Source organism: Mizuhopecten yessoensis, unplaced genomic scaffold (assembly GCF_002113885.1).
Source record: "Mizuhopecten yessoensis strain PY_sf001 unplaced genomic scaffold, ASM211388v2 scaffold3575, whole genome shotgun sequence".
NCBI classification, from domain to species: domain Eukaryota; kingdom Metazoa; phylum Mollusca; class Bivalvia; order Pectinida; family Pectinidae; genus Mizuhopecten; species Mizuhopecten yessoensis.
The window spans coordinates 1,357,512-1,382,228 of record NW_018405113.1 but is presented as its reverse complement, the minus strand read 5'-3'; the positions used below and the strand labels follow the sequence as shown (position 1 = coordinate 1,382,228).

Below are 24,717 nucleotides of genomic sequence, written 5' to 3'. Positions count from 1 at the left end.
ATCTCTTTCACATTTTAATCACTTCAACAATGTGTTAATGTAAAAGTAACAAGGTTGTTCAAAAAAATGTTATTCTCTGGAAAAATTGCGCGAAAGAAAAGTATACAAAGGCAACAAATGTTTTCAACGCAGGACTATAGGAAAGATAACTATTAAAGACATATTTGTTCAAATTCGAACAAAGCCCTTGTCTTTTTATAGGAAAAAATATTCATGAGAATCCAGTCATATCAGATGAAGTTATTGAGCAAAAACTGTTAACCAATACAGTTCTCAGCCTCCGTCTTTGTTGACCGTTCAGACCGCACTTATGCTACCAATTGATTATGCTTACCATTATTTCATCTTTGGAATTGGAATTATATTTCAGAAATTCTTAGACTATCTTGCAGAAATTAAGGTCATAATAAGTCTCTTCAAATAGTTTTGATGGGCATGTAAAATTTCCCTTAATCTGAAACAGTTTTTTGCTAAATTCACTGATAACAATGTATTTAAAAACAAGAGTATTTTACTTATTCACCTACAATCATAACTTAACCGTCTTAACTCTCTATAATTTAACATAATTTAATTAGCAGGTATGATTATACTCACACATGTACATGTACTCTGATTGTTAGCTATTTTTTTATTACAAATACTGTACATGCAAGCAATATCTTTTTATTCCCTTTAAACACCAATTATCAGAATGACAATACAATGTGTAACAAAAATAAAGGATTAATTCATTGACCCCCCTGAAGTTTCATAATGAACTATTCCAACCTTTGAATTGGAAGGGTTCAAATGTGTCTTCAGGGGGTGAATGAGTTAACACAGAGGTAATTGTACCGAACCCAGTACACATTTCCATAAATTCCTGAAGTAAGATTATAATTGAAAAGTATATACAAGGTCCTGTACATATTAGCATGCATCCAGAAAAGAGATATTTTCCAAATCATCAGATGCATAATATTATACAATATATATCTATGTGATATTCAGATTGTACAAATTCAATCGTCTTTTCAACGTCATGTGACTAGAAAAATAGGGTCATCGGACATCAATATAGCAATGCAATGGTAATGAATTAAATCTTTAAAGTTGTTTTTCACACTATTTGCATTATTTTTAGGCTTCTTTTTGTACCGATAGCAAATGTCTTAAAATTTTAATTGCACCATCCTGAATAGTATACAAATACCTTATGTACTGGTCATTGTATACATCTACAAATATATAATATCCTATCTTTTTCCAATAGAACCTCATCTGGACATCAGATCACAATCAGCAAAACGCATGTTAAAATGCACTGCTTATATTTGGGATTGAACAACTTTTAGAGACCAATCTTATTTTTTAATAATTCTGAAAATGTGCTATCCTGTATTTTGTAAACTGAAATATTCAAACAAATAAGGTTCCATTAAATGATGATCTGAAGAATCATATGATAGATTTCCATAGCCAGTTTATTGACCGTCCACTACACTAACTGAACCTTCGTCCGCACTTGTAGCTGCGTTCACCACAGTCATCACATTGGAGGGTTCAGTATGGTCCGTAACCCCAGTACCTTGTATCGTTATGAACTCTGTTTCAACCTCCGAAGCTGCATTTGTTATTTCTGCGAGAACTGTCAAACTGTCGACGTCCTGATCAGAGTTAATTATGTGAGAGCCACCCGCATGATCACTAGCAGTACTGGAATCTGTTGGAATTATCTGTATAGCTGTGCCCCCAGCTTGACTGTCTGTCAACACCTCACTACTACTGCTGGCAGTATGACTGGCAATAGGGGTTGTACTAGTGTCCTCTGTACACTCGGTCATCATCTGCACAAACTCCTGGAATGCATTTTCATCTGACACTGTAACCTGCTGCTCTTCTGATGCCTCGACAAGTTCCGAGGTGAATTCCTCCTCCTCCTCCTCCTCCTCCTCCTCCTCCGTTTCCCTGTTCTCCAGCTCCCCGGCATTTCCATCCTCTGCAGAAATCTCCACCTTGTACATCTCACCATTAATCTCAACGTAATCTCCAGAGGACAAGTTCATAATCTGATCCTCCGATAACTGGATGTCAGATTCTTTTTCTTTTTTAATGTCGGACCCACTCTCTTGCTGAAACGACTTTAATATCTCAGTTTCCATGGTAACAATTTCTGTTTCCATGTTTTCTGCAAGGCCTTTAGAGGTCTGGACCTCTTCTACTGTCACTGTCTGAGCGTCTGGGTCTGCAATGATTTCCTGGCTCTCTAGGATGCCGGGCTGTTCCGCAAGGGCTTGCAGTCCCTCAATGGCTTCTGCTGCCTCATGCTGAACAAAGGTGTTAGACTGTCCTTGCTCTAGAATGATAATGTTGTTGCTGTTGGAGTGGGGGTTAGACACACAGTTAGCAATGTCCTCTAAATTGATCACATTCTGCACCTGAACAGCACTCTTTTCACATGCATCCATCACAATCTGTAGCTGCGAGTCATCCGTTGTCGTCGTGACAATATCACCAACAGTCAGGATGTTTTGGAGACTATCATCTTTACCTGCCACATTGGAACTGCTGTCTGTGAGGAAACAGCTTGTAGAACCATCGTCCCGCATCACAATCTCTATATTGTGCTTCTTTTTCATGTGTTGGAAAAGATTTCTGCGTTTTGGGTTCATGTACCTGCACAACACACAGGAGTAGACATGTGACGGAGGTGTCTGATCCTGAACATTATGTTTCCGCATATGAACTAACAAGTTCTTTTTACTGCCTGTCCTGAAGTCACAAACCACACAGAGATACTCATCTTCCCCCTGGTCAGGCAGTATGGTTTTGTGCTGAGCATGTAAATGTTTATACAAATTTAAAAGTTTTGCAAATTTCATTGAACAATGGTTACAAGCAAAAATCTTTTCCTGGCTGCTGTAGTCAGTCTTGTACGGTTTCTTGTCCAAAAGGAGATCTCTGGAGTCGGTTGAACCATCAACTGATGCCTCGTCAGAGCTGCGCCCCTTTTTCTGAATGTCAATATTATGCTGCGACTTCATGTGACGGAGAACATGCTCTTTCTGTGTACCCCGGTACTCACATAGGCCACACTGGAATGGTTTTTCATTGGTGTGTATAAACATGTGTCGCCTCAGACGACTTTCACAGTCTGTCACAAAACTACAGTGTTCACAGTACAGCTTCAGCTCAGGCCCCTTCCTGTGGAACTTCATGTGCTGTTTCAGGTCCTTTCTGTTGATGGCCACCGCGCCACACTCATCACATGCAAAAGCGCGGACCGAGCCATCGTTGGAGTCCTGAGGAAGATGTCGCCGTTTGATATGAACCTTCAGGTCAGGGTTTTCATTGGCACACACATAGTCACACAGAGGGCACTTCACCTTCTTCACCTGCAATACAAAAATGATAGGAGCATGAATGTAATATATTCAAATTATTTCAAATTTGAAGTACATCAAAAGTTCCACATCTCATTCTTAATGTATCTACTGCTAAGAGATCTTTATTTCATAGGGGCTAATTTAAAGAACAAATTCACAGGGTTTAATTTCACAACACTTAATGTCTTAACAAGCAACAGTCCTATGTTACTCTATATCAAAAGGACAATGAATATTGCATTGTGGTACTTATTTCAATGTAAAAATTGCAAATGCTGAAATATTTCATGACCCCCACACAATAATTTGGCTATTATTTATAATTTTAATACTTTTTTGTACGGATTTGAATGAAGTGTAGTTTCAGAAATAATGGTAAAAACATTCTGAACTATTGTGGTCCACATAAAAAGGGTTCTACTATATATGCTTGAATGAATACATTTTTAACCAACCTCGTGTCTGTATTTGACATGCCTCTCCAGGTGAATCTTCTGTCTAAACGTCATGAAACAGAATTCACACTGAAAGTCACGAATGTCATCATGAATGGCCAGATGTCTCTTCAGGTTGCTACTGGTGGCTGCTTGATAGCCACACTTCATACAGCAGTGGGGTTTCTGAGCTACAACACATACAAAACGATTAATTCACCTGAATTTTGGAATTCCGAAGATTTTGAAGTTTGACTTCATGAGACTTCTTAGTAGCTTATTACAATTGTAATGTTAGAATTCTGACTTACTCATATGCTTTTTCTTGTGTTTGTACCAGTTGGCCTTTTTCGGTGTGGTATAGTCGCAGACGCCGCAGATAAACGTGCCGTCACCTGTCTGGTCAAATGGCACAGTCTCCTTGTCAAAATAAAAATCAGATTCTATAGACAAGGCAAAAAAGTTAATATACTTCATTTAGACTCATAAATACAGTACATAATTTTACATTTTTCAAAAATATATTCAAACAATAGCTGAAATTTAATACAATTTACCACAACTGTAACAACATAGGTGTGAATTGTTTGATTTCTCTTCAAGGTAATTAATTAACGACCTTCTCTAGCCAGTTCAGCAACAAACATCAAACATACCCCAGTCCTGATAACCGGAAGCAACATTATCATACACCCTATGTGGGACGAGTCCTGGGCCCGTATTCATGAAACTGTTCTCATGCTCCAGCATGGATTCTGTGCTCAAACCAACTATTTTGTAGATCACTTATAGATCATGTCAAACGATCAAAAAGTCAAATGGAAACATTGAAAACAGTATTTGACTTGAAGTCTCTTGAAAACTTTTCCAAATTATTGACAAAATAAGATTTATTTATTGAATTATAACAAGAACAAGAAATCAGGCTTGAGCACAAAATCCATGCCTAAGCATCTGCTATCAAAGGAAAAAGGTGATCATTTTATGGTACCTCATTCTTGTCATCCTTGACCTGTGGCCTTGTGACCTTGGTGCCTTCAGGGAGGTGGACGATCACAAACTCCTGTGGTTTTCCTTCCTCACTGTCCACCTCTTTTGTCTCCTCTCTTCCATCAGGGCGCTGTATATTGACCCGTATTGTCTTGATTCGGGGCGGCTGTACTGGTGACGTCTTTTTCCCTTTTCCCGGGAGGTTGGCTATTCGACTTGAAATAATCGGTGTCTGTGTTGAGGTAGTTGACATGTTACTCTTAGTTATATTTTTCATAGCAACAATCTTCTCCGACAATATGTTTGCCTCATTAATTTCACCTGAAGAATCATCACCCCCTATGAACTGAATTTCTATTTCGTCAGTATCTTTGAAAGTTTTGTTGGATAACAAAATCTTACGAATAATTTCTTCGTCAACATCCTTCTCGATGTTGGTAACCGCCCTTGCTGTAAGTTCTGATGCTTTAGTGTTTCCACCTAAATCCTGGACCATGTCTTCTAAACGTATCACTTTGTAACCTTCAAGATTCTTAACCGTCTCAGCACAATGGACAATTTCCGTTTCTGTATCACCAGAAGTTGTATTTTTGTCCTTTTCTTGATTTTGCTCTGTTTCAACTGATGTTTCTTTATTAGTTTCATCCTCAGCATCAGTCTCTTTACTACTACTTTCTACTGTTTCCTTGTTTTCAGTCTCCATTGTAACCTCTAAAACATTTGAATCCTTAACCTGATCTACTTCTCCACTTATTTCACTAGCTGTAGTTAACTTGGATTTGTTGATCTCTTCAGATGAAACAGTTACCACAAAATTTTCTCCAGATCTACCTAAACCATTTTCTCTCATAAGCAGATGCATCGTTTGCTGGGCAATATCCTCCAAGTTTTCTTCACTGACAAACTCTTCGGAACTTTCCAGGGCAGCTGTGTTTTGTTCCTCGGAGACAGCATTCTCTGTGGTATCTGGTTCATTCCTTGCTGATTCAACTATTACAGTTGCTGTGGTTGTATCTTCCTCCATAGGCTCTACAACAGAATCATACTCAGTTCACAGGGTGTACAATTAAAGTACTAACCAGCAGGCAGATCAGGAAAAAATTCTAATATTGGACCTATATTTTCATTGAGAAATATTTCAATTTTCAATAGTCCAAAAATAAAACCTACAAGCCCTAGGTTTTCAGTTTCTCTAGAAATCTTTAGGGTAGGCATTAGAAGATGGATAAGTAAGGAACTGGAAACGCACCTGTTTTTCAGTTGGCCTCATTTTGGGACTGTTCAGTAGGAAAGTTTACGATATGATGAAAATTATGAAATGAAACTTATATATATATGATATAATTACAATAATTAACATGAGAATAGGTATTTTTTCACATTCTTTAAATTTATTTATTTTGATTTACCTCCTTATTTCTCTTCCATTGCTCTATGTGAAAGACATCATCAATGCCTGGTATTCACTTTTTTCATTTTCAATACATTCTTTTATTTTAGTGTCAGCAAGACAGCAGACCGCAGATGTGGGATTGCCTTATTAATATTAAATCTTAAATCATTTGATTGAATGATGAAACAAGAGGCCCAATGAGCCTGCATCGGTATTAATCTCACAATTGTTACCTTAAAAGTGAACTAAAATAATGCTACAGGCAAAATATCAGTGTCTTTTCTAAAAGTCATTCAAAAGAACCTGTTTAACAATTTATACTTATTTGACCCCTGTGACATTGAAAGTCAAACATGGACATTAAGTTGAACAAACTGTATAGCCCTTCATCCTTGAATGCAAATTGCCAAATATTATCACCCTGAACTATTTGTTTATTGAGAAGATGACTTTTAAATATTTATGCATAAATGACCAGATGTTACCTTGAAAGTGTGTCAAGGTCATTCATATGAACAAACTATCACCCTGGAAGTTTTTTGTTAATAATCAGAAGTGAATTAAAATGGGCGAAGGTCATTCATTTAAATTAACTTGGTAGCCTTTCCTCCCAGCATGCTTCTAGCCAAATATCATCACCCTAGACCTTTTGGTTATTCAGAAGTCGTTTAAATGTTTTTTAAAGACAATTGACCCCTGTGACCTTGAATAAGGGCAAAGGTCATTCATTTGAACAAACTTGGAAGCCCTTAGTCCCCAAATTCTACTGGTCAAATATCATCATCTTGGGCCTTCTGGTTATTCAGAAGAAGTTGTTAGTAAGTTTTTTAAGATAATTGACCCCAGTGACCTTGAATATAAGTCAAGATCATTCATTTGAACAAACTTAGTAGCCCTTTATGCCAGTATGTGATTGGCCAAATATTATCATCCTGGGCCTTCTGGTTATTCAGAAGAAGTTGTTTAAAGATTTTAACATACCAGGTATTTGACCCCTGTGACCTTGAAAATGGGCAAAGGACGTTCATTTGAACAAACTTGGTAGTCCTTCCTCCCAGCATGCTACTGACCATGTGACCTTCGGGCCAGGTGAGCTAATAATAAATTCCAACACTACATTACATATATGGATGTAGGTTATGGTACAAGGTAGTGTTGTTTGGATTAATCGATTTAGTCGACGTCTTGTTGTTTGAGTCTGAAAATCGATTAATCGATCCTTGTTTTCCATGATCGATAATAGTTTAACTAATTTAAGTATTAACAAAAAATAAACTTGGATAGTTACTGTTATTACCACAGACAGCGAGTTGTTCGTTCTTGGGCAGAACAACTTGACCTAACGTACTACACAACCACAACGCTGATTGGCTAGCTGGTCCACCCATAACCAATCAGAACTTGCGTTTCAATAGAAATGCTGCATGGCCCAGTCATTTCAAAATACATATTTTTCAATATTTATCAACAAACGTATTGTTTTTGCATGAATGTCGTGCGTTATTAGCGAAATTCTCTAACGTCAGGTTTTCCCCGGAAACGAAAGTGAAAGTAGATTTCGGAAAGGGAATATAACCTTAAATTACTAATTGAAGTTCAATAATTTGATCGATCATTAGTCGATCATCAGTCACTTGATTGGAAGTGATGATCGAGTATGAATTTACAAGTGATTCCCAACACTAGTACAAGTATCACCTTAACAAGTTATTTAAATGACCTTCCACATTGCAAGCCCAGTATATGAAATCTATTATAGTATGCCCAACTATTGAAGTGCTGAATTCTAGCACATTTGTTTCCCAAAACACCAAAAGGATGTCAAAACTGTATCTAGCACATTATAAGAGAATTAAAAAGTCAGACTAGGACAAATACCTATGACTAGTTCTCTGCTTGCAGCGACTACTTCCTCGCCAATCCAATTAGTGTGTTCCTCCACCGTCTCCATCACAACGTCCTGGTGGTCAGTCTTTTCCTCTAGGACACACGGGTTTATATCATCTTTCATTTTGGGCTGGTCAATGTGATCATCATCTTCGTACTTGGGTAATGCCACAGGTTCTGATTTGATGCTGTGAAACAGTAAAACATATTCTAATTATAACTATAAACCAATATAGTGTTACATATGCACCATAATTCATCTTCACACCTTCAAAACATTTAATCTGTCTGTTGAAAATTAATTATAATGCAAGTTTATATCTAAAACAAAAGTTAAACTCAGAATTGTATTCATAGAGGAAGAAACTAAATAAACTAAATATTCTTTCAGTAATGACACAAATGTTATATAAATCAAAGTAGTGCAGATTTACTGATCATGATTGTAAGACAGATCAAACCATACCTCAAAAATGCTTCAATGCAGCATATTGATGTATTTTGCACACACATTTTTCGCCTCATATATAATTTTTCCCATCAATAATATTCCATCATGTATTATCAACTACCTAAAATATCTATACAGCTGTACAAATCATAGTATAACATTAACCCTTTCACCCCTGTGTAACATTTGTAGACTCTACTGTGCATTGAACAGGAGGTGTCCATACTGGTCTACAGGGGTGAAAGGGTTAAAACAGCTATGTACTGAAGATTCCAGTTAAAATGTTGATATTTTTTTTTATTGCATTCACCTTTGTATTATAAAATGGGTCAAATATTTTCAATATTCAAATGTTACCAAATTAAAACGTCAATATCAGAGTCTGATTGGATTCCCTTCGAATTAGGGACAACACTCGCTTTTTCAAAAGTGAGTCACAAGCAAGTGATTAATTTTATTAGACACAAAAACATGTGAGAAACCATTTTTTTTTATATTTGGGTCCCTTACTTTTTTTTTTATAAAAACCTTTCGTTAAATTGACAACCCCTGTCTTAAATATATATATATACAATTGTCATGATCAGCCTGTTTACACATAGAAGTCCGATATTGTGTTGTATGTAATGACCATTACTCCAGAAGTTATTGATACGAACTACATACCAGTAAGTTTACTGACCCCCAGTACCTTTATTCTAATGTGTACCACTTACTCATTTTCCTTGGCTTTAGACTTATCAGTCTTTTTCTTTACTGAGGAAGTTGTTTTTGATTTCTCACCATCATCTGAAAAGATATATATTTTTATTACGATTTTTGTTTTGTTTTGATTTTACTTACCATGTTTCACATTTTAATCAATAACAGTAAATGTAAGTACACTTAAGTTTGTCAAGATAACATCAGTTGGGTATAGCCCATCCACAATGATGATATACTATATGGAAATGCCATCAAATGCTATAATGTTTTCATTAATTAGCCCATTCATATACTCAGTCACAAATTATGCCCCCCAACCGGCTTATTGCAGGATAAATGTGGAAATATGTAACTTGTATTTTTCAATTTTTCTTGAAAATTCATATTTTGTTCCCTCAATAATATAATGTCAATATGTGTTAATTCTTACACATATGTACATCAAGTACGATTCAAGATCATACAAAAACAATACATGTTTCCACTTATTCTAAACACCAGAGTTGTCATTTTCAATAGAAATCTTTTTTTAAATAATGCTATATTTTCCCAATCATGTACATTTGTAGGAACAGGCTGTCATAAAACTTAGGTAGAAAAAAACACCAATCCCACTAATCTTACCAGCACTTTGACGTCGTTTGCTTGTAAGACTGAAGTTCATCTCCATGTCTTTGAAACGCCGATTGGGAACCACACCTCTGCCACTCCTCCTAGGTGAAAATGTATCATCACTAGAGACTGCTGATGTGGCTGTACTTTTTCCCAATCCTGGGCCTTTCTTTCCTTCAGACTCTGTATCTTTATCATCTACCTTTTTCCTCTTTGTCTCCTCCTTGTTTGCACTGTCATCATCATTACTTCTCTTCTTTCCTCTTCTCTTGGCAACATTCTCTTCTCCACTTTCATCTGATCCAGGCATCTGTGACTTTTCTGAAGCTTTCGTTACTTCGCTCAAGCTTGCATTTTTTCCCTCTGAAGCCTTATCCCGAGTCAATGTATTTTTCTTTTGAGCATCTTTAGTCCCGCTGGGTGTGTTGCTTTTTGTGTTGTAGTCAGAGTCATTATTCCTCTGTTGACTTTCAGACTCACCATCTTCTCTGGTTGCTTTCCCATCTATTCCCTCAGAGACTAGTTCCTTACTGGCTGAACTGCTAAGTACTTCCTTCACAGACTGAACTTCAGGTTGGCTATCTGCCTCTTTTTCTCCTCTAAATGACCTTCTGTTTGCTGTGCGCTCAACAAATTTTGACTTTGCACCTGATACAGGCAATTCTGGAGTATCTATACACTTCCTTGTTAATCGTCTTGCAGTCCTGCCCTCTAATTGTGTTTCCTCTTTTTCTTGGTCTTTATTCTTGATTGGTTCCTGTGAAGCTTGAATTCTTGATAATCTGCTAGGATTTTGAACTGTGTCATTCTCCAAACTTTTTTTGTTTTGTTTGATTTGACTAGTCAGTGGTACTTTACTTGCCTCATCGGGATTCGTTGCAGATTTTTCATTTGACAATTTTACATTTCTCTCCTCTCCAGAGTTTCCTACTTTTCTTGGCAATAATCTTGATTGGGTCCCAGAGGACTTTTCCTTCCCTTGGCTTCGTGGAGATAGTATCTTGATTTCTGTTTTCCCAGCCCCCCGTGGTGAAGCCTGTCTAGTCCTAGCATCTGGGCGACTTGGGTCTGATTGTCGTGGAGACGTATTTCGAGTCAATCTCCCTGTAACTTGTGGAGACTGGTTTCTTGTTGCAGGCATCTTGTATTACAAACCCTATGCAAGAGAAAAAACATTTACAGCAATGTTGAAATATTTATATTATTTCAATTTTAAAACAATTGATATTCTCTATTGTATACCTAGTATGTTTAAACAGTGAAATAAGTTTCGCACTAAAAACAAAACAAAATATTGACACTTGAATTGGTCAACTAAAATATATTAATACTGTTCATAACTGATGTCTTAACGTGATAGTATTGGTAATATCAAAATTTCACATTTCCACTTAATGAAAAATTAACTCAGATTATACCATGGTCATGCAACAGGTATTTGTTTAAATACACATGTCAACAATATCATGGTATCCCTTTATTTATGATATCAATGAATTGCAAAGGTGTCCACCTCGAGCTCTGAAACGTCCAATGAAGGAGATCTCCCTCGGGCTCATTTCACATTTCCAATGAGGGAGAAAGAGTAAAACGTGACTGAAACTGCTTTGCTCAATTTATCTTTCCCTTTTATGCATCAAAATAACTCCATAAAAGCATTCAATTGATTCAGACACACCTGTTACAATCATTATACATACACCCTACTGTAACTAGATCATTTTACCACAGGATAGATATTGAGTTTTTGTGAATTTAGACTAAATTGTGATCGATGGGGGATTATGAGAGAATCTCTCTTCTAATGAGCGAGGGTTGACAACTTAGAAATTGTACAGATATGTAAGCTTATAATTATAATTAGGCCAGTAGAAGTGCAAATGCAAATTTTTCCCTTTAGCTTTTACAGATGTCTGGCGTTTGATTCCTAATATAACTTTCACGTCTAAATTGCTATGTGCACTTGATGTATAATTAACTATAATTTGAATCCATGCCCTAAGAGACCCATTCTTGGATAAGTCATTAAAGCAAGAGGCCCTTATATTACTAATCATAAGTTTTGAGGGAAATGAAGTGAACTCATATTAGAATAAATGTTCCAGTAGTGAGCGAGTGACAACCAACAATGACAATAAATTATAAGCTAACTCCATTTGCAATGATTTGGTCGATTACCAGTTCCACGTCGGAATACAGCGGCCAGCTCTGGTAAATTCACTTATCTTAAATATAAAATGGACACCACTTTTCATTCAGATCATATCAACAGACAACAGCGAATCATCAACGGAAGGAGTGAAAAAAATTGATCTGTTGATGTCAACAAATATCGACAGGACAGAAATAAATATTCTATTCGTGACCAAAATGATAACTGAAACTCTCTCGTTCGCTTTAATATGCATCCAAACATCGTTTTAATTAATAACGGACATTGCTAGAAGGAAACGATCACTTGTTCGCGTCCAATTTGCAAGTGTGGTTAGTCGGTGAGGAAATCTTCAGTGGGGAGGAAGAAAATTCAATATGGACGACCGATTGTGCTTTCCATGTAAGGAGATTGACACTACGAAGCAGACGCTTTGGTACATACCTATATATTTTTCACTGCCAGCCTACCGTCCGTCAGTAAATATGTGTTTTAATAATTATTCATTCAACTACATCACGGTATTTCAACCGTTGAACTTGTTATCGCCTTTAGTGACGCGGGAATCGTCGTGCTTTGCAGTGAGATGTGAAATGAAGTTGAAGGGTAATTGTGATTGGTTGAAAATGTTTAGCTAAAATAAACGGTTTCTGTAATCTAAATTATAAGTACGCATCGTTTGTGTTTCTAATGTAGAAAAAAATAATCCTGCTCAATTAATAATATTAAACGAAGTTTCATTTCAATGTTTGATAAATATTTACATCTGGTCGGCGTAAAAGAAATTTCATACACCCATTATTAAGTTCCGCCCGGAAAGCCTCGGTGACAGTCTCTTTGGGCGGGAAACTCAAATTATTTGCGTCGAAGATGAAACAAATTAATGGCAGTAAAAGTCAAAACTGTGTACTTGGAATTGATTTGTCCTTGTCTGCCGTCGTCCTGTCGTACGTTTACAATTTCCATTTTTCTACTTATTTTTTTCGTGCCGATCCGGAGTCCAATATGGCCTAAGATTGGCTAGGAGGTTTCTGTAATCTAAATGGTAAGTACGTATCGTTTGTGTGTCTATCGTGGAAAAAAAAATCATACCACAACGGGTGATATATAATATATATAGAAGTCACATACCACAACGGGTGATATATAATATATATAGAAGTCACATTCCACAACGGGTGGTTTATAATATATATATAGAAGTCACATTCCACAACGGGTGATATATAATATATATAGAAGTCACACTTCACAACTTTGATTTTTATGAAACTGATTTAACCATACATCTCCAAAACCAAGGCTATAAAGCGTATTTTAACATAGTCAACCCAATTAAAAACATCATTTCGTTTGGGCAGTTTCATCAAAACTTAATATGCAGTTTTCAGTTATTTGAGTTAACAATTTTTAACCAATATTTTATCATACGATGTTTTCTTATATGTATAATAGGAAATCTTCCTATAGTTTAAAATAGACCATTACATTGCATGTTGACTTTTTAACATGAAGTACCTTTTACAGAATTCGAGATGTACTTTTTCAATGTCTAATCCTTTACTGGCACCCCAGACTTCCGCTGCATAGCATACAATACCGTTGACATATATGTATGTGTAAAATACATTTTTAAAAAGTGGTACAATTCAACTGCATAGACCTGCATTTAGAATACAGAGCTAACACTGCCTTTCGGCCTTGTTCGGATAACTGCTTTTGTAGTGCATTAAACTTATTGCTATATCTAAAAATAGTCCGAATTATTCTGACGTTTTATCGACTTTTTTTTATATCGGTCTGTCGTCGATTTACGACGTATAATCGACGACAGACCGGTTTAAAAAAAAAGTCGATAAAACGTCAGAATAATTCGGACTAATCTAAAAACTACTCCCAAATATGTGAATTGGTCTAGTACTTCCAATTTCTAACCATTATAAAACCATACGCCATCTTTATGTATTCTTCCGTTTTACCGAAAAAAACAACCCAATTATTTTCGTTTTTTCCACATTTACAGTAAGGCTCCATGACTGAGCATAAGTATATAAGTTATCCAACATGTTGTGTAAGTCGCGTACAGACTCTGCTTATAAATCATCAGCAAACATCATCAGGAATAAACTCAATTTCCATAATTCAAAGTCCTTCACTCCATTCAAAATAAAATAGTTTTCAAAGTCGTTAACATGAAAGAAATTTGACATGGTCTGTGAGGAAAAAAACAACTAAAACCAGATTTGCCCTAGTTTGTGTTAAACCTCTGCAAAATATCCCGGATATAGTAAAAAAAAAAAAAAAATTTTTTATTTATTAAAATTAAAATGACAAAATGATGTGTAAATACACGTGCCTGCTCGAGCCTAAGGCTGCTACGCTACTGAATGAGATCTTCATTTGTGTCGGATATAGGTTTCAAAATGTTGACTTATTGTGTCGATCTATAAAACCCATCACATTGCGTCCAATCCATGTGTTATGCTGTGCCATTATTGTGAGATTGCGTTTGCACAATACACTTACATATCTACCAACAAATGAAAACGTCACCGGTGTGTCGCTTCACCATCCAAACCAAACTGCGATAAATCAGGCTTATATGAACCTCTATAAAATCTTGTAATGCGCTTTCATGGTAACCTACCTTATTGCATCACGACAGACACGGAACTTTTAACACAGGTTCATTTTATCGACGCACCGCTTGGGGAAAACTTTATGAACTTTCATTCCGACGAGGGCAAGCTGTGATAGGAGACGTGCAGTGACTCAATGTCAATTATTTTACGGCAAACACGACCAAGAATTACAACGAACCTAATTAACATCGAGCTACTGTCATATGCTGTGTACACATGCCTAAAAGAACTGTAGATACTTTTTTCACCTGGGAAGTATGTTCCATTCATAAAATCGTAAGTGTGTACAGGTGAGCTTTGTTGTGTGCCGATTGACGGCATAGATTGACCACCGGACCGTGACGATGAATTCCGCACTCCGACACATCTGCCTTATCTTGGTCATCTGTGTCAGTCGTGGATCGACAATTAAAGTAGCATGTCCCGAATATGTTGAGTGTGAGTGTAATGAAACTACCATTCGCTGTCACAGTAGTGAACCACGCGACACTACTAAACTAAACCAGAATTTCTTCGATGAGTTAAAGGACTTTATCCAGCCCACCACAACCCACTTGACGGTGTCTGGAGGTAATATAACGGAACTAATGAAAAATTCGTTTGGGAGTTGTTCAGGAGACTCCTCCAAAAGTCATCCTTCTTTGACAGACGTTGTTTTGAGAAATAATAACATCCAGAAAATCCATGGTCAAGCGTTCCATTGTGTTCCAAATGTATTGCGCTTGGATCTTTCTCTAAATAACTGGACAGTGAGTAACGTGAATCATGCTGCCATCTTCTCGGGTATCCCGAGCCTCGAGAAACTTGTGTTGACGGATTCAATGAAAGACAATTACTCCGGTAAGCGACATCTTAGGCGCCTTTCTGCTGTTTTTAATAATTCACATTTATCAGCTTTGAAAGATATCTACCTCGGAAAAAACGATTTGTGGACCTTTACTTCTGATGCGTCATCAACATTATGCCGGGTTACCAAAAACCTTCGAATCTTGGACTTGCATTCGAACAATTTGGCAAAAGTGGTGTTCGACCCTTGTTTTGGAAACTTGACGAACATACAGCTTATCAATCTGAGAGACAACAGTTTCATTGGAGTTACTTTAAACACGGTTCGAATGTTCGACCAGCTTTACAAAAACAATCCGATATTTACAGTCGACTTCCGTGGGAATCAATGGGATTGTGATTGTAATCTTGTTGATTTCGTGAAATGGGTCAAAACTACCAAAGTCAACATCAGAGGCAAACAGAACATGACTTGCCACGATGGGCAGAATATGGGCAAGTACCTATGGGATATACCAGCGAGTGAACTGGTGTGTGTGGCCAGAGCGCCTGCACAGACAGCCAACGCTGGGGTCGTCGTGGTCAGCATTCTACTGGTCATCATCTGCTGTGTTGTCGTTGTTGTTATCATTCTAAAAAGAAATTCCATCAAAGAAGCATATACAGGATTTAAGAAATCTTATTTCGCCAAAGATGTGCAATTCAGCTATGCTTCAGTCAACAACAGCAATGTTGACGTTTAAGAAAACGACGGTAACGCCGCATGCCGGAGAAATTCGTAGTTTTGCTAACCATTTGTCGCCATTCCAGTCAGTGCCTTGGTGAGAGAAAACACTCATTCTGAACGATGTTTCGTTGTTACTTATATTTCGAATTCTTAAAACATTGTGTACACATACGAGGTTTCCGTTTGGAATGGATGGGAAAATATCGCCAATAGCGAAGTGTATAGAAATGAGTAAAGAAGTCGCACATCGTCAAAGATGCTTATTTCGCAAATGATTGCTTGCGAGCCTAGTATTACTTTTGTATTTGTATTCGACAAACGACGTTTTCATGGTTGAAAATGACGGCTTATGTCGTTGGGATTGTGAGTTATGATGCAGCGAAGGACGTGGCGTTTCCATTGTGTTGCTGTTGTAAAGACCGTTTATATCCATCGGATAATTTTACTTGACAAGCGTGTTAAGTGGTGCTATAGTGTGTACATGCTATTACCGGTATGTTATTATGCAAATGTGGACATTATTATTGTGTTTAAAGTTATCTAAAGTTACTGGTAGACATGTATGTATTTCGTGATTTTCACACACACCACAAGTCGGAGAACGATCATATCCATAATCTTCATGCATGAATCATGTCGTTCAGAAGTCGCACTAAAGAATTTTGTGATAAGATTGATAGGGAGGCTAATAGATCGCTTTATATTGGGAGGGCGTACGTAAAGATTAAATCAGCGCCGTTACGTGTCACAAGTTTCATACAATATGTAATTATAATCTACTTATATCTGGATTATGTAGCTGGGACGTGATTGACTAGGTCGTAGCTAGATTAATACCAGGTATTTATACCAGGTACAACTACAGGCTTTGGTGCTGTAATTAAATAAATCATCGACTATTTACAACATTGCGCTATTATTAAATCAAACAAACAATTGGAAAACATGTAAATTATACTTGTACGAAACTAAATATAGCTCCATTCAATACTAGTAACTGGAAACACTCGAGTGAAAATGAATTATAGTGTCAGACCCTTTTCGTTATATATATTTTGCAGTTTATCGCCAAATGTGGAGAAGTTCCATTATTGTAGCTGTGTATTCACTTTATATAACATACGTAACATTTGCTTTTTTTTAAATAATCAAATATACCAAGTTGTTACGTACACGTCTCCGTGTATGTAGTAGTACGTATAGAATGATTCATTCGTGCTGTAGCAGGTGTGGGTGGTCTGTGTGTAATTTAACACAGTCGTACACACACAAAAATATAATAGCGCGTTATCAGCGTATGGAAGGTTTAAATCTAGTACGAGAAACCGCTATCGTACAAATCAATACATTGTTCCTATTTAAATATAAACATTCGCATTTGATAGAATGCGAGTTGAGACCTAAATGCGCCTTTTAGTCTGACTCGGACGATTAGTTAAGGCAGAAAGTCCCAGTTATTTACCTGTTATGTTGAAGCTGACCACTTTGAAATTTGAAATGTCCTTGGATCGAATCCCCTCGGCGGAGGTGTTTCTTTGAAGAAAACCCCCTAAAAATAAATCCATTTATATCGTACATATCTACTGGCATAGTTAATGACTAAGCATGTTATTCCAGGTATAAAAAATAACGAACAGGTTGAAACTCTTAGCTTCTTCGTTAAAGACAGATCTAGAATATACACGCTGGGACTACACGTTAAGAAAGTGATGTAGCTTTTGAAGAATTCATTATAATATATAGAGGTGTTCTATACCAGGGTAGCACAGGGACCAGGCACATTAACATGACCATTTTTACACTCAACTAACCTTTCAGTACTCGTAGCTTTACGTTTACAGAGTTTTCGAGTCGTTGGTTGGTTGGTTGACGGGTTTTGCGCCCTACATGAATCTGCCCTTACGGGGTTTCATCTCACTGACTGTTTTCGAGTCACGACCAGTCATCAACTATAGTACGGAAATATTTTTTGAATTAAACACACTTCTCCATATAGTATGATTAAAAAAAAATCTTGTTTACTATTTAGAAAAAAAAATGTATGAATACAATATATATAGCTACATTTGTATGTGGTAGCCCCTTTGGTACACAAACGCCATATATCAGGCAACATTTCAAAGCCTGGTTAGCTTTACCTAAATTTACATCAATCTTCCATCTGGTATATGTTTTGAAAAGTTAGATATCAAGCTAGACCTGCACCTGGGGTAAAATAGTGAAAACGTTACATACAGACAGGTAATATAGAAATATTTTTTAAGTTTTCCGTTAGGGTCCAAAACGCGTTTGACATTATTTGTTAATGCAATTTTAAGCTTATCAAACTTTCAACGTGAGTCGATTGTATCTGGTCTAGTGCACCGTCTAATCTATGAATGTATTTAATATTCTCTCATACTACAGCATGTTTACAGAGTTGTTACGTGACTATGCTGAAATTAAAGCTATTCAGCTTTGTGTGATGCAGATGATAGGAATGTGGAAATTGTCCTAAATTATTTATTAAAATCCCATGTTAGAAATTCACTGAAATTTGTCTGCAGGCGTTTTGCTTTTGACAAATTAAAATCGTGTTTAGAGCAAATACATTTCTATGCGAAATTTAACCTAACAATGTCATATTTAACAAACAAACAAAAAAGAAATAATTTTGGCAGTTTTGGACTATGGAAAGTTACGACAGCATCAGTCCGGTGTGCTGATAATGATGACTTGACTGCGCATGATCACGTAGTCTATATTTACGGTCTCGACACTTGTACTGCCTGTGTATGGTATTTTTGAGGGGCGTATTATTATACTTGTAATCTAGCAGCAGTCATTCATTATATTAATGTCACAATAAGAGATAGCTGTAAGGGTCATGAACAATCGTCGCTACGTCGGGTTCAATGTAAATGTCGGGTCACGTTGGGAAGCCGGTAACATTTGTATATATACCACACAGTATTACCTTTGTGTCTGAACACAGGCGGTGATCATGGCTTTGGGAAAATAAAGTAAGTTTTGCAATAATTTAAAGTGGTTATATCTAGGGGACGGGGCCAATATAAGCGCCGAATTCATCTACAAATCGCAATCGTCTGCTGGATAACCGAACTACTCGGGTGTGAAGCGGACGTAAAACCTGTCAATCAATCAATCAATCTACAAATCGCAGCAGGAGATCGAAGTTCTATCGATATGGCCGGAATAATCGGCCTATATATTTCGATCATATTCTTTGAACTTCGATTTGTTCTATATTATACTCTGATTTTGATAAATCTAGTTAAATTCAAACTTCATTTGTTTCCTATATTGCGAAGGAATCAAATTTGAGTTAGATCTCCTTCTTTTCACAGCGAAACTGTTATTTTTCTAAAAGTTACACGACCGTCCTAACCTGTCGGCGACGAGCTATACATGCACGACTTGCTTTTTCATTTAAAAGGGAATTTAAGAACATGTAGACCTGACCACGCACAGTGACAATGAAATATTAAACTAAAGTATAACATTTCACAGAATAATAGGCAAACTGCCAGCTCTGAAAATAGTGTGTGTCGCATTTTATAAATGTGACATTTCAAAGTGAGTTACAGCAACATACCGCTGGCAAATTCATAATAATTTGTGAAGGACGCGGACTGAAGACACTTTAATAGATCTCTATTGCTCTAAGGATAACTAAACATACGATGACCCTTTACTCTCGATACCAGTGTCATAAAAATGACCCTAAAGCTATATCACAGGTGAAACAGACACCTCAGACACCGTATGTCTGGTCTGACAATAGGACGATACTTGATAGGTATATTTACGCAAGCTTAAGTCTGATACTTATATTTAAGCAAGCATGTTTGCATACAGCATTATTGCCTTGTATTCAATTTTTTTTTGGTCATGACTTGAGGTTTAAACATCATACCACTTAAACCCGACTGTTATCTGTCCTGCCCACCACCACTAGTAACCGGACATCACGTTGGGGATTGCCTGGTCAATTGTCCGGGAACTCTCAAGGATGTCCGACTGCATATATATATATACAGGCCAGACACCAGATTGAGGGGAAAGCAGATTTCGTTTAAAAGTTATCACACGATTTGTTATCATCACTGTAAATGTATTTTAACCGAATTATTCTGAATACCAAACACACCAAAGATGGACTAATATAATCTATTGACCCCTGGTACATGTGTAGTAGAGAAATCTAAAAACTTCAAAAGTCTTGTTCAGCTGGTGGAGATTTCTGTGTCTGCATCACACGGGAATCAATCTAGCTTGTTTTTCATAATGAAATTATGTTGCATAATGTTGATTTAGATAATGCTGGCACTAGGTGTATGTATCCATACACCCGGTATACATATAGTGGGCAGGGTGTAGATTACCAACCCACGGTCCGTATGTAGGAACAGGATATGGTTAGGATCTGTGCGTGTCTGGTCCCTTTCATATTCAAATTCAAAATTTTATTTACAGATTTGTAACTACAAACTAGTTTGAAGGCAAAATAGAAAAACACAGTGAAATACATGTACATGTCGAAAAGTCGCAAAGTGATTGCTTATATTTCTAATATACAATAACACGAACAAAATTAACATGGCTTCAAATAGAAAATTTGATTATTTTTTTTTAGCTGTAAAGTCCATACCTTATACTGTCAGCAAGCCCACTGATGAGTTCTAGATACTGTTTAATGAACTTAAGCAAGAGTCCAGTATAAACTGTGACTTGTTAGTAGATAATATTGAGGTCAAATCATTGGTATCTAAGGTAACATCATTGTCATTTGGAATGCATTTTTGGAAATATTCTTATCTGGCAGATTCATTAAGGGCACAGTGAAAAAAGAAGTGTACTTCATTTTCTAACACACCACATTTTCATACAACAATAGGTTGTCATGTTTCCATTATTGCATGCCCCCTTTTTTCAATACAAGATCTGACCATAACAATACACAAAGAAATCGCACAAAAGTCCCTTGTTATTATAGTTTCAATATAAATCTGTATAGATTTGATGTTTTATGTTTTTGAAACACAGACGATGTATATGATGTTTATGTATATGCTTCTGTTGCACTTGTTGTATATAGATTATTTTCACGCTGTTTTGTGACCCATTTTTTTCTTATTTGGCTGAATACAACATTTACCAAAAATATTCCTTCTTTTTTATGTAAACACTAAGGTTGTGTGCGATTATATATATATACATACAGTATCATACTAGGTAATATGTAAATATTTACCGGACTAAGACACTTCATTCCATGGTTGTGTTCCTTATACGTCTTTATCGGTTTTTATTTTTACGTTTATATTCACGGATCGTTAACGTTACATTTGCATGCCTCCTATATATATTTTCCGCTTTAGTTGTGCTATTTCATGTTGATTTCTTCTCGAGTTTTCCTGTGTTGTGAAGTTATTTTGTAAGTATACAGTAAACCTTCGTTATACTGCCATTATCTGTCTGACAAAATGATGGCACTGTAAACGGAGTTTGGCGATTTGTCAAGGGTGGAATTCTTAAAGAAAGAATCGGACCGTGAAGTACGTTGGCGGTAAGGCGGGTGGCAGATGGAACGAGAGGCATTGTATCGAAGTTTTAATGTATAACCACAATCTACGGCTGACCATTGTCCAGTCCATGTATTAAACTTCGCCATGCAAAATCAAAATGTCTTGCTTTTTTGTTTGATATTCAAGATCACGCCAATTTTGACAGTAAGATATTGACATTGTTATTCCAGGTTATTTCATTTTCTTTTATTCAAACATGTTTTATTGCTGAATTTATGGGAAAAGATTGACATCGGTTCAAAAATCGTCTAGTCAGTGTCATGCCGGGACCTCTCCTATAGTATGTTCGGGGTATTATCACTGGAATGACGGGTAAAATACGATGACCATGTGTCGGTCTTACCCAAATGATAGCAAAGTACATAATGCGTATATATCTATGTATTAGGCCCTTGTAGTCGTGACCACAGGGACATGATAATTCGTTACAGTTTAGCTATGTTTGAACCTAAACGGATGTGTAATTGTTTTAGATTTAAACCCCCTTAAACTATTATTACCCCGAACGCATCATTCAGTTTAGGTCCAAACTTAGCTAAACTGTAAATAACGAATTCTCAGGTCCCTGTGGTCACGATCAGAGAACACACGGACTTGGTTACAGGTATGAACGCGAAAGATTTCATCTGTTAAACACTGCCTAACTACCTGACGACAGTATGATTTTTTTTATCTTTTTCTCCTGAAATGACGGCAACACAAAAGGTAGTCGGGCTACATGTTTCGGCATTTTACATGAAGCCGCTCCGTGTAAATAGTCGACATGGATGGTAACTGGATACCTGGTTTAACTGAACTATAGACGTGACGGTGAACCCCTATTATGGCTGGCTTTTATCAAAACGTCATGGAAGAAATAAAAATGTAGGTAACAATTACACCTGGGCACATGTATACGATCTAGGACCATCAGTCTGAGCAAGATCTGGAAATGACCTGATCTCGTCTGTACACACTGAACACAACGGTAACAGTTTTAACACCGTGTCAATAGTACGTTTTTTATTGACAATCTGTTAAAAAGAACGAACTGTCTGGGCCCTGCACTTTATCATAAAATTGATAGCTTGGGAAATACGAGCATGTCAGGATAAAACGGAGCACTTTTTAGGTATGCGGGTTCCTTCTTAAAAACGGATACCGCGCATGACGGTGAACAAAACAAAATAGGTCCCCATGTCAGAGTAAGCTAAAAACTATTAGACTTTTAAAAGTCTGCATCACCGGGATATCCCGAATGTAGATTGCCATTTGAAACTGGGTTGATACACAGGTACTAGCCTCGTCTGTCAGTACACCTACAATATAATTATAGGTGTATTCAATGACAGACGAGGCTAGTACCTGTGGTTGATTTGGCGGAAACAACCCTGTAAATGTCACGGGGACCTGAGAATTTACTACAGCTATATTTGGACATGTACATGTTTTAGCGGTTTAGATCGACTTTCGGTGAAAAGGCCACCCCATTGCTTATATGGTAAATGTGACCACAGCCAAATAAAGCGTAAATACTCGTGGAAGATGTTACAAAACACGTAGGTCCTCCATTAATGCAATACAATACTATAACTAGAAAGATAAAAAGTTCGAACACCATCGTGATGTGACGGCATAGTGTGACCACAGAGTCATCACAACAAAATACAGTGCAAACATACAGAAGACTGACATGGGGTCACTCAACGGATGGACTCTATTGACAGAGTAAGGCCGGTGAGACAGAAAACTCGATGCCTTTGGAAAAAAAGTTGCAAAGAAAACAATTGCGCTAGCGTCAACATTCCAGGAAGACATTCGGTGAAAGGTGGACTGCTTAATACTTGTGTTCCCTATTAAACTTGAAAATTGTTATTTACATTAAAATTAGATACTTTAATATAGGAAAAGAAAACAGCGACTTTTGTTGAAGTTTCTAAATAGTAAAGCTGTCACAATATATCGGAAAACAGGTATATCGCAATACACGGGTATATCGTATCATACCACAATACAGAGATGAAATATTGCCGTATCGTAATATTTTTCAAAAACATATCTTTATGTAACTTCTTGGTGTTTTAACTCTGCAAATTACTACAAATTCTAACAGATATGCCAATAAGCATAAATCAGGCTTTTAGTATAGTTCATCTTTTCTAATCGATTGTTGGTTTGACAAAAATCTTAAATCTATGTAATCCATATTATATTTGATAAGGTTTGATAACATTCTGACAACAACCTATTATAAAATTGAGCACATCCTTCCTATGACAATATATCGGGATACGTATCTCAATATATTCATTCTGTATTGCAATATACTGTGATACACTCTTGGCGTATTGTGACAGTCCTAATAAATAGTTCAGGTACGTTTTCAAACTTATTTCATATTTCGTCAGGACATCAGTTGCTCTTTCACGATACCAAAATAATTTGAAAGTAAGACACCTGGAACTAATTCTTAACCCTATATTTACGTCGTTTTGAAAATATCGGTTCTCTTACCATTTTCGTTATGCATTCATGTCCGCGTTCCAGTTATTTTACAATACTTTCTTCCTGAAAAATTAGTTGTCATTAAGCAATATGACCGAGTTTAAAATTTTTGGCAAATGTAATATGTTCTGCAAATTAAGGTTTTATTTTCCGAATTCAAAATGCATCTAAGTATCGAAATGATTTCCATATCTTTATTCCAATTTTACCTTATATTCTGAACCATCCTATTACAAAATAAGTTACTGTTTCACAATACAAAAAGATCTGAGTGTTTGACACATAGAAGTGGGTTTGAACACCTATATATTTCGCAAAACAAATTTAACATTTACCGATTTACTCCGCGCTTCGGGTCACATCAATATTCGGGTTCATATATTCTTTTAATAGCTCTTTTTACCAGAAAATATGTTACCATTCAAAAGTACCATCTAAATTATACATGTAATTTATATTGTAAGGCAGTAAAGTCTTACGAACAGGCAATTTGATTGT

The 24,717-nt window shown here is 36.6% G+C and overlaps 2 protein-coding genes across 6 annotated transcripts; one reads left to right on the top strand and one right to left on the bottom strand.

The window, feature by feature from the left end:
• Nucleotides 1-12,585, bottom strand: LOC110447732. 5 transcript variants are annotated; one of them, XM_021493619.1, is made up of 8 exons: nt 12,437-12,585; nt 9,853-10,996; nt 9,240-9,312; nt 8,064-8,260; nt 4,794-5,821; nt 4,114-4,222; nt 3,824-3,993; nt 1-3,377 (listed from the first exon to the last, which is right to left on the bottom strand). In XM_021493619.1, exons 2-8 carry the CDS (start codon nt 10,979-10,981, stop codon nt 1,467-1,469), a joined length of 4,617 nt encoding a protein of 1,538 aa, XP_021349294.1. In that variant the 5' UTR covers nt 10,982-10,996; nt 12,437-12,585; the 3' UTR covers nt 1-1,466. The 5 variants fall into 5 exon arrangements, with proteins under 5 accessions (XP_021349294.1, XP_021349298.1, XP_021349295.1 ...); XM_021493623.1 differs by having other exon boundaries at nt 4,114-4,219; XM_021493620.1 differs by lacking the exon at nt 12,437-12,585 and adding an exon at nt 12,277-12,412.
• A 2,099-nt stretch (nt 12,586-14,684) lies between these two features.
• LOC110447734 (trophoblast glycoprotein-like) lies at nt 14,685-21,827 on the top strand. Its single transcript, XM_021493624.1, has one exon. The coding sequence runs from the start codon at nt 14,979-14,981 to the stop codon at nt 16,161-16,163; it is 1,185 nt and encodes a 394-aa protein (XP_021349299.1). The 5' UTR covers nt 14,685-14,978; the 3' UTR covers nt 16,164-21,827.
• Nucleotides 21,828-24,717: the final 2,890 nt, after the last annotated feature.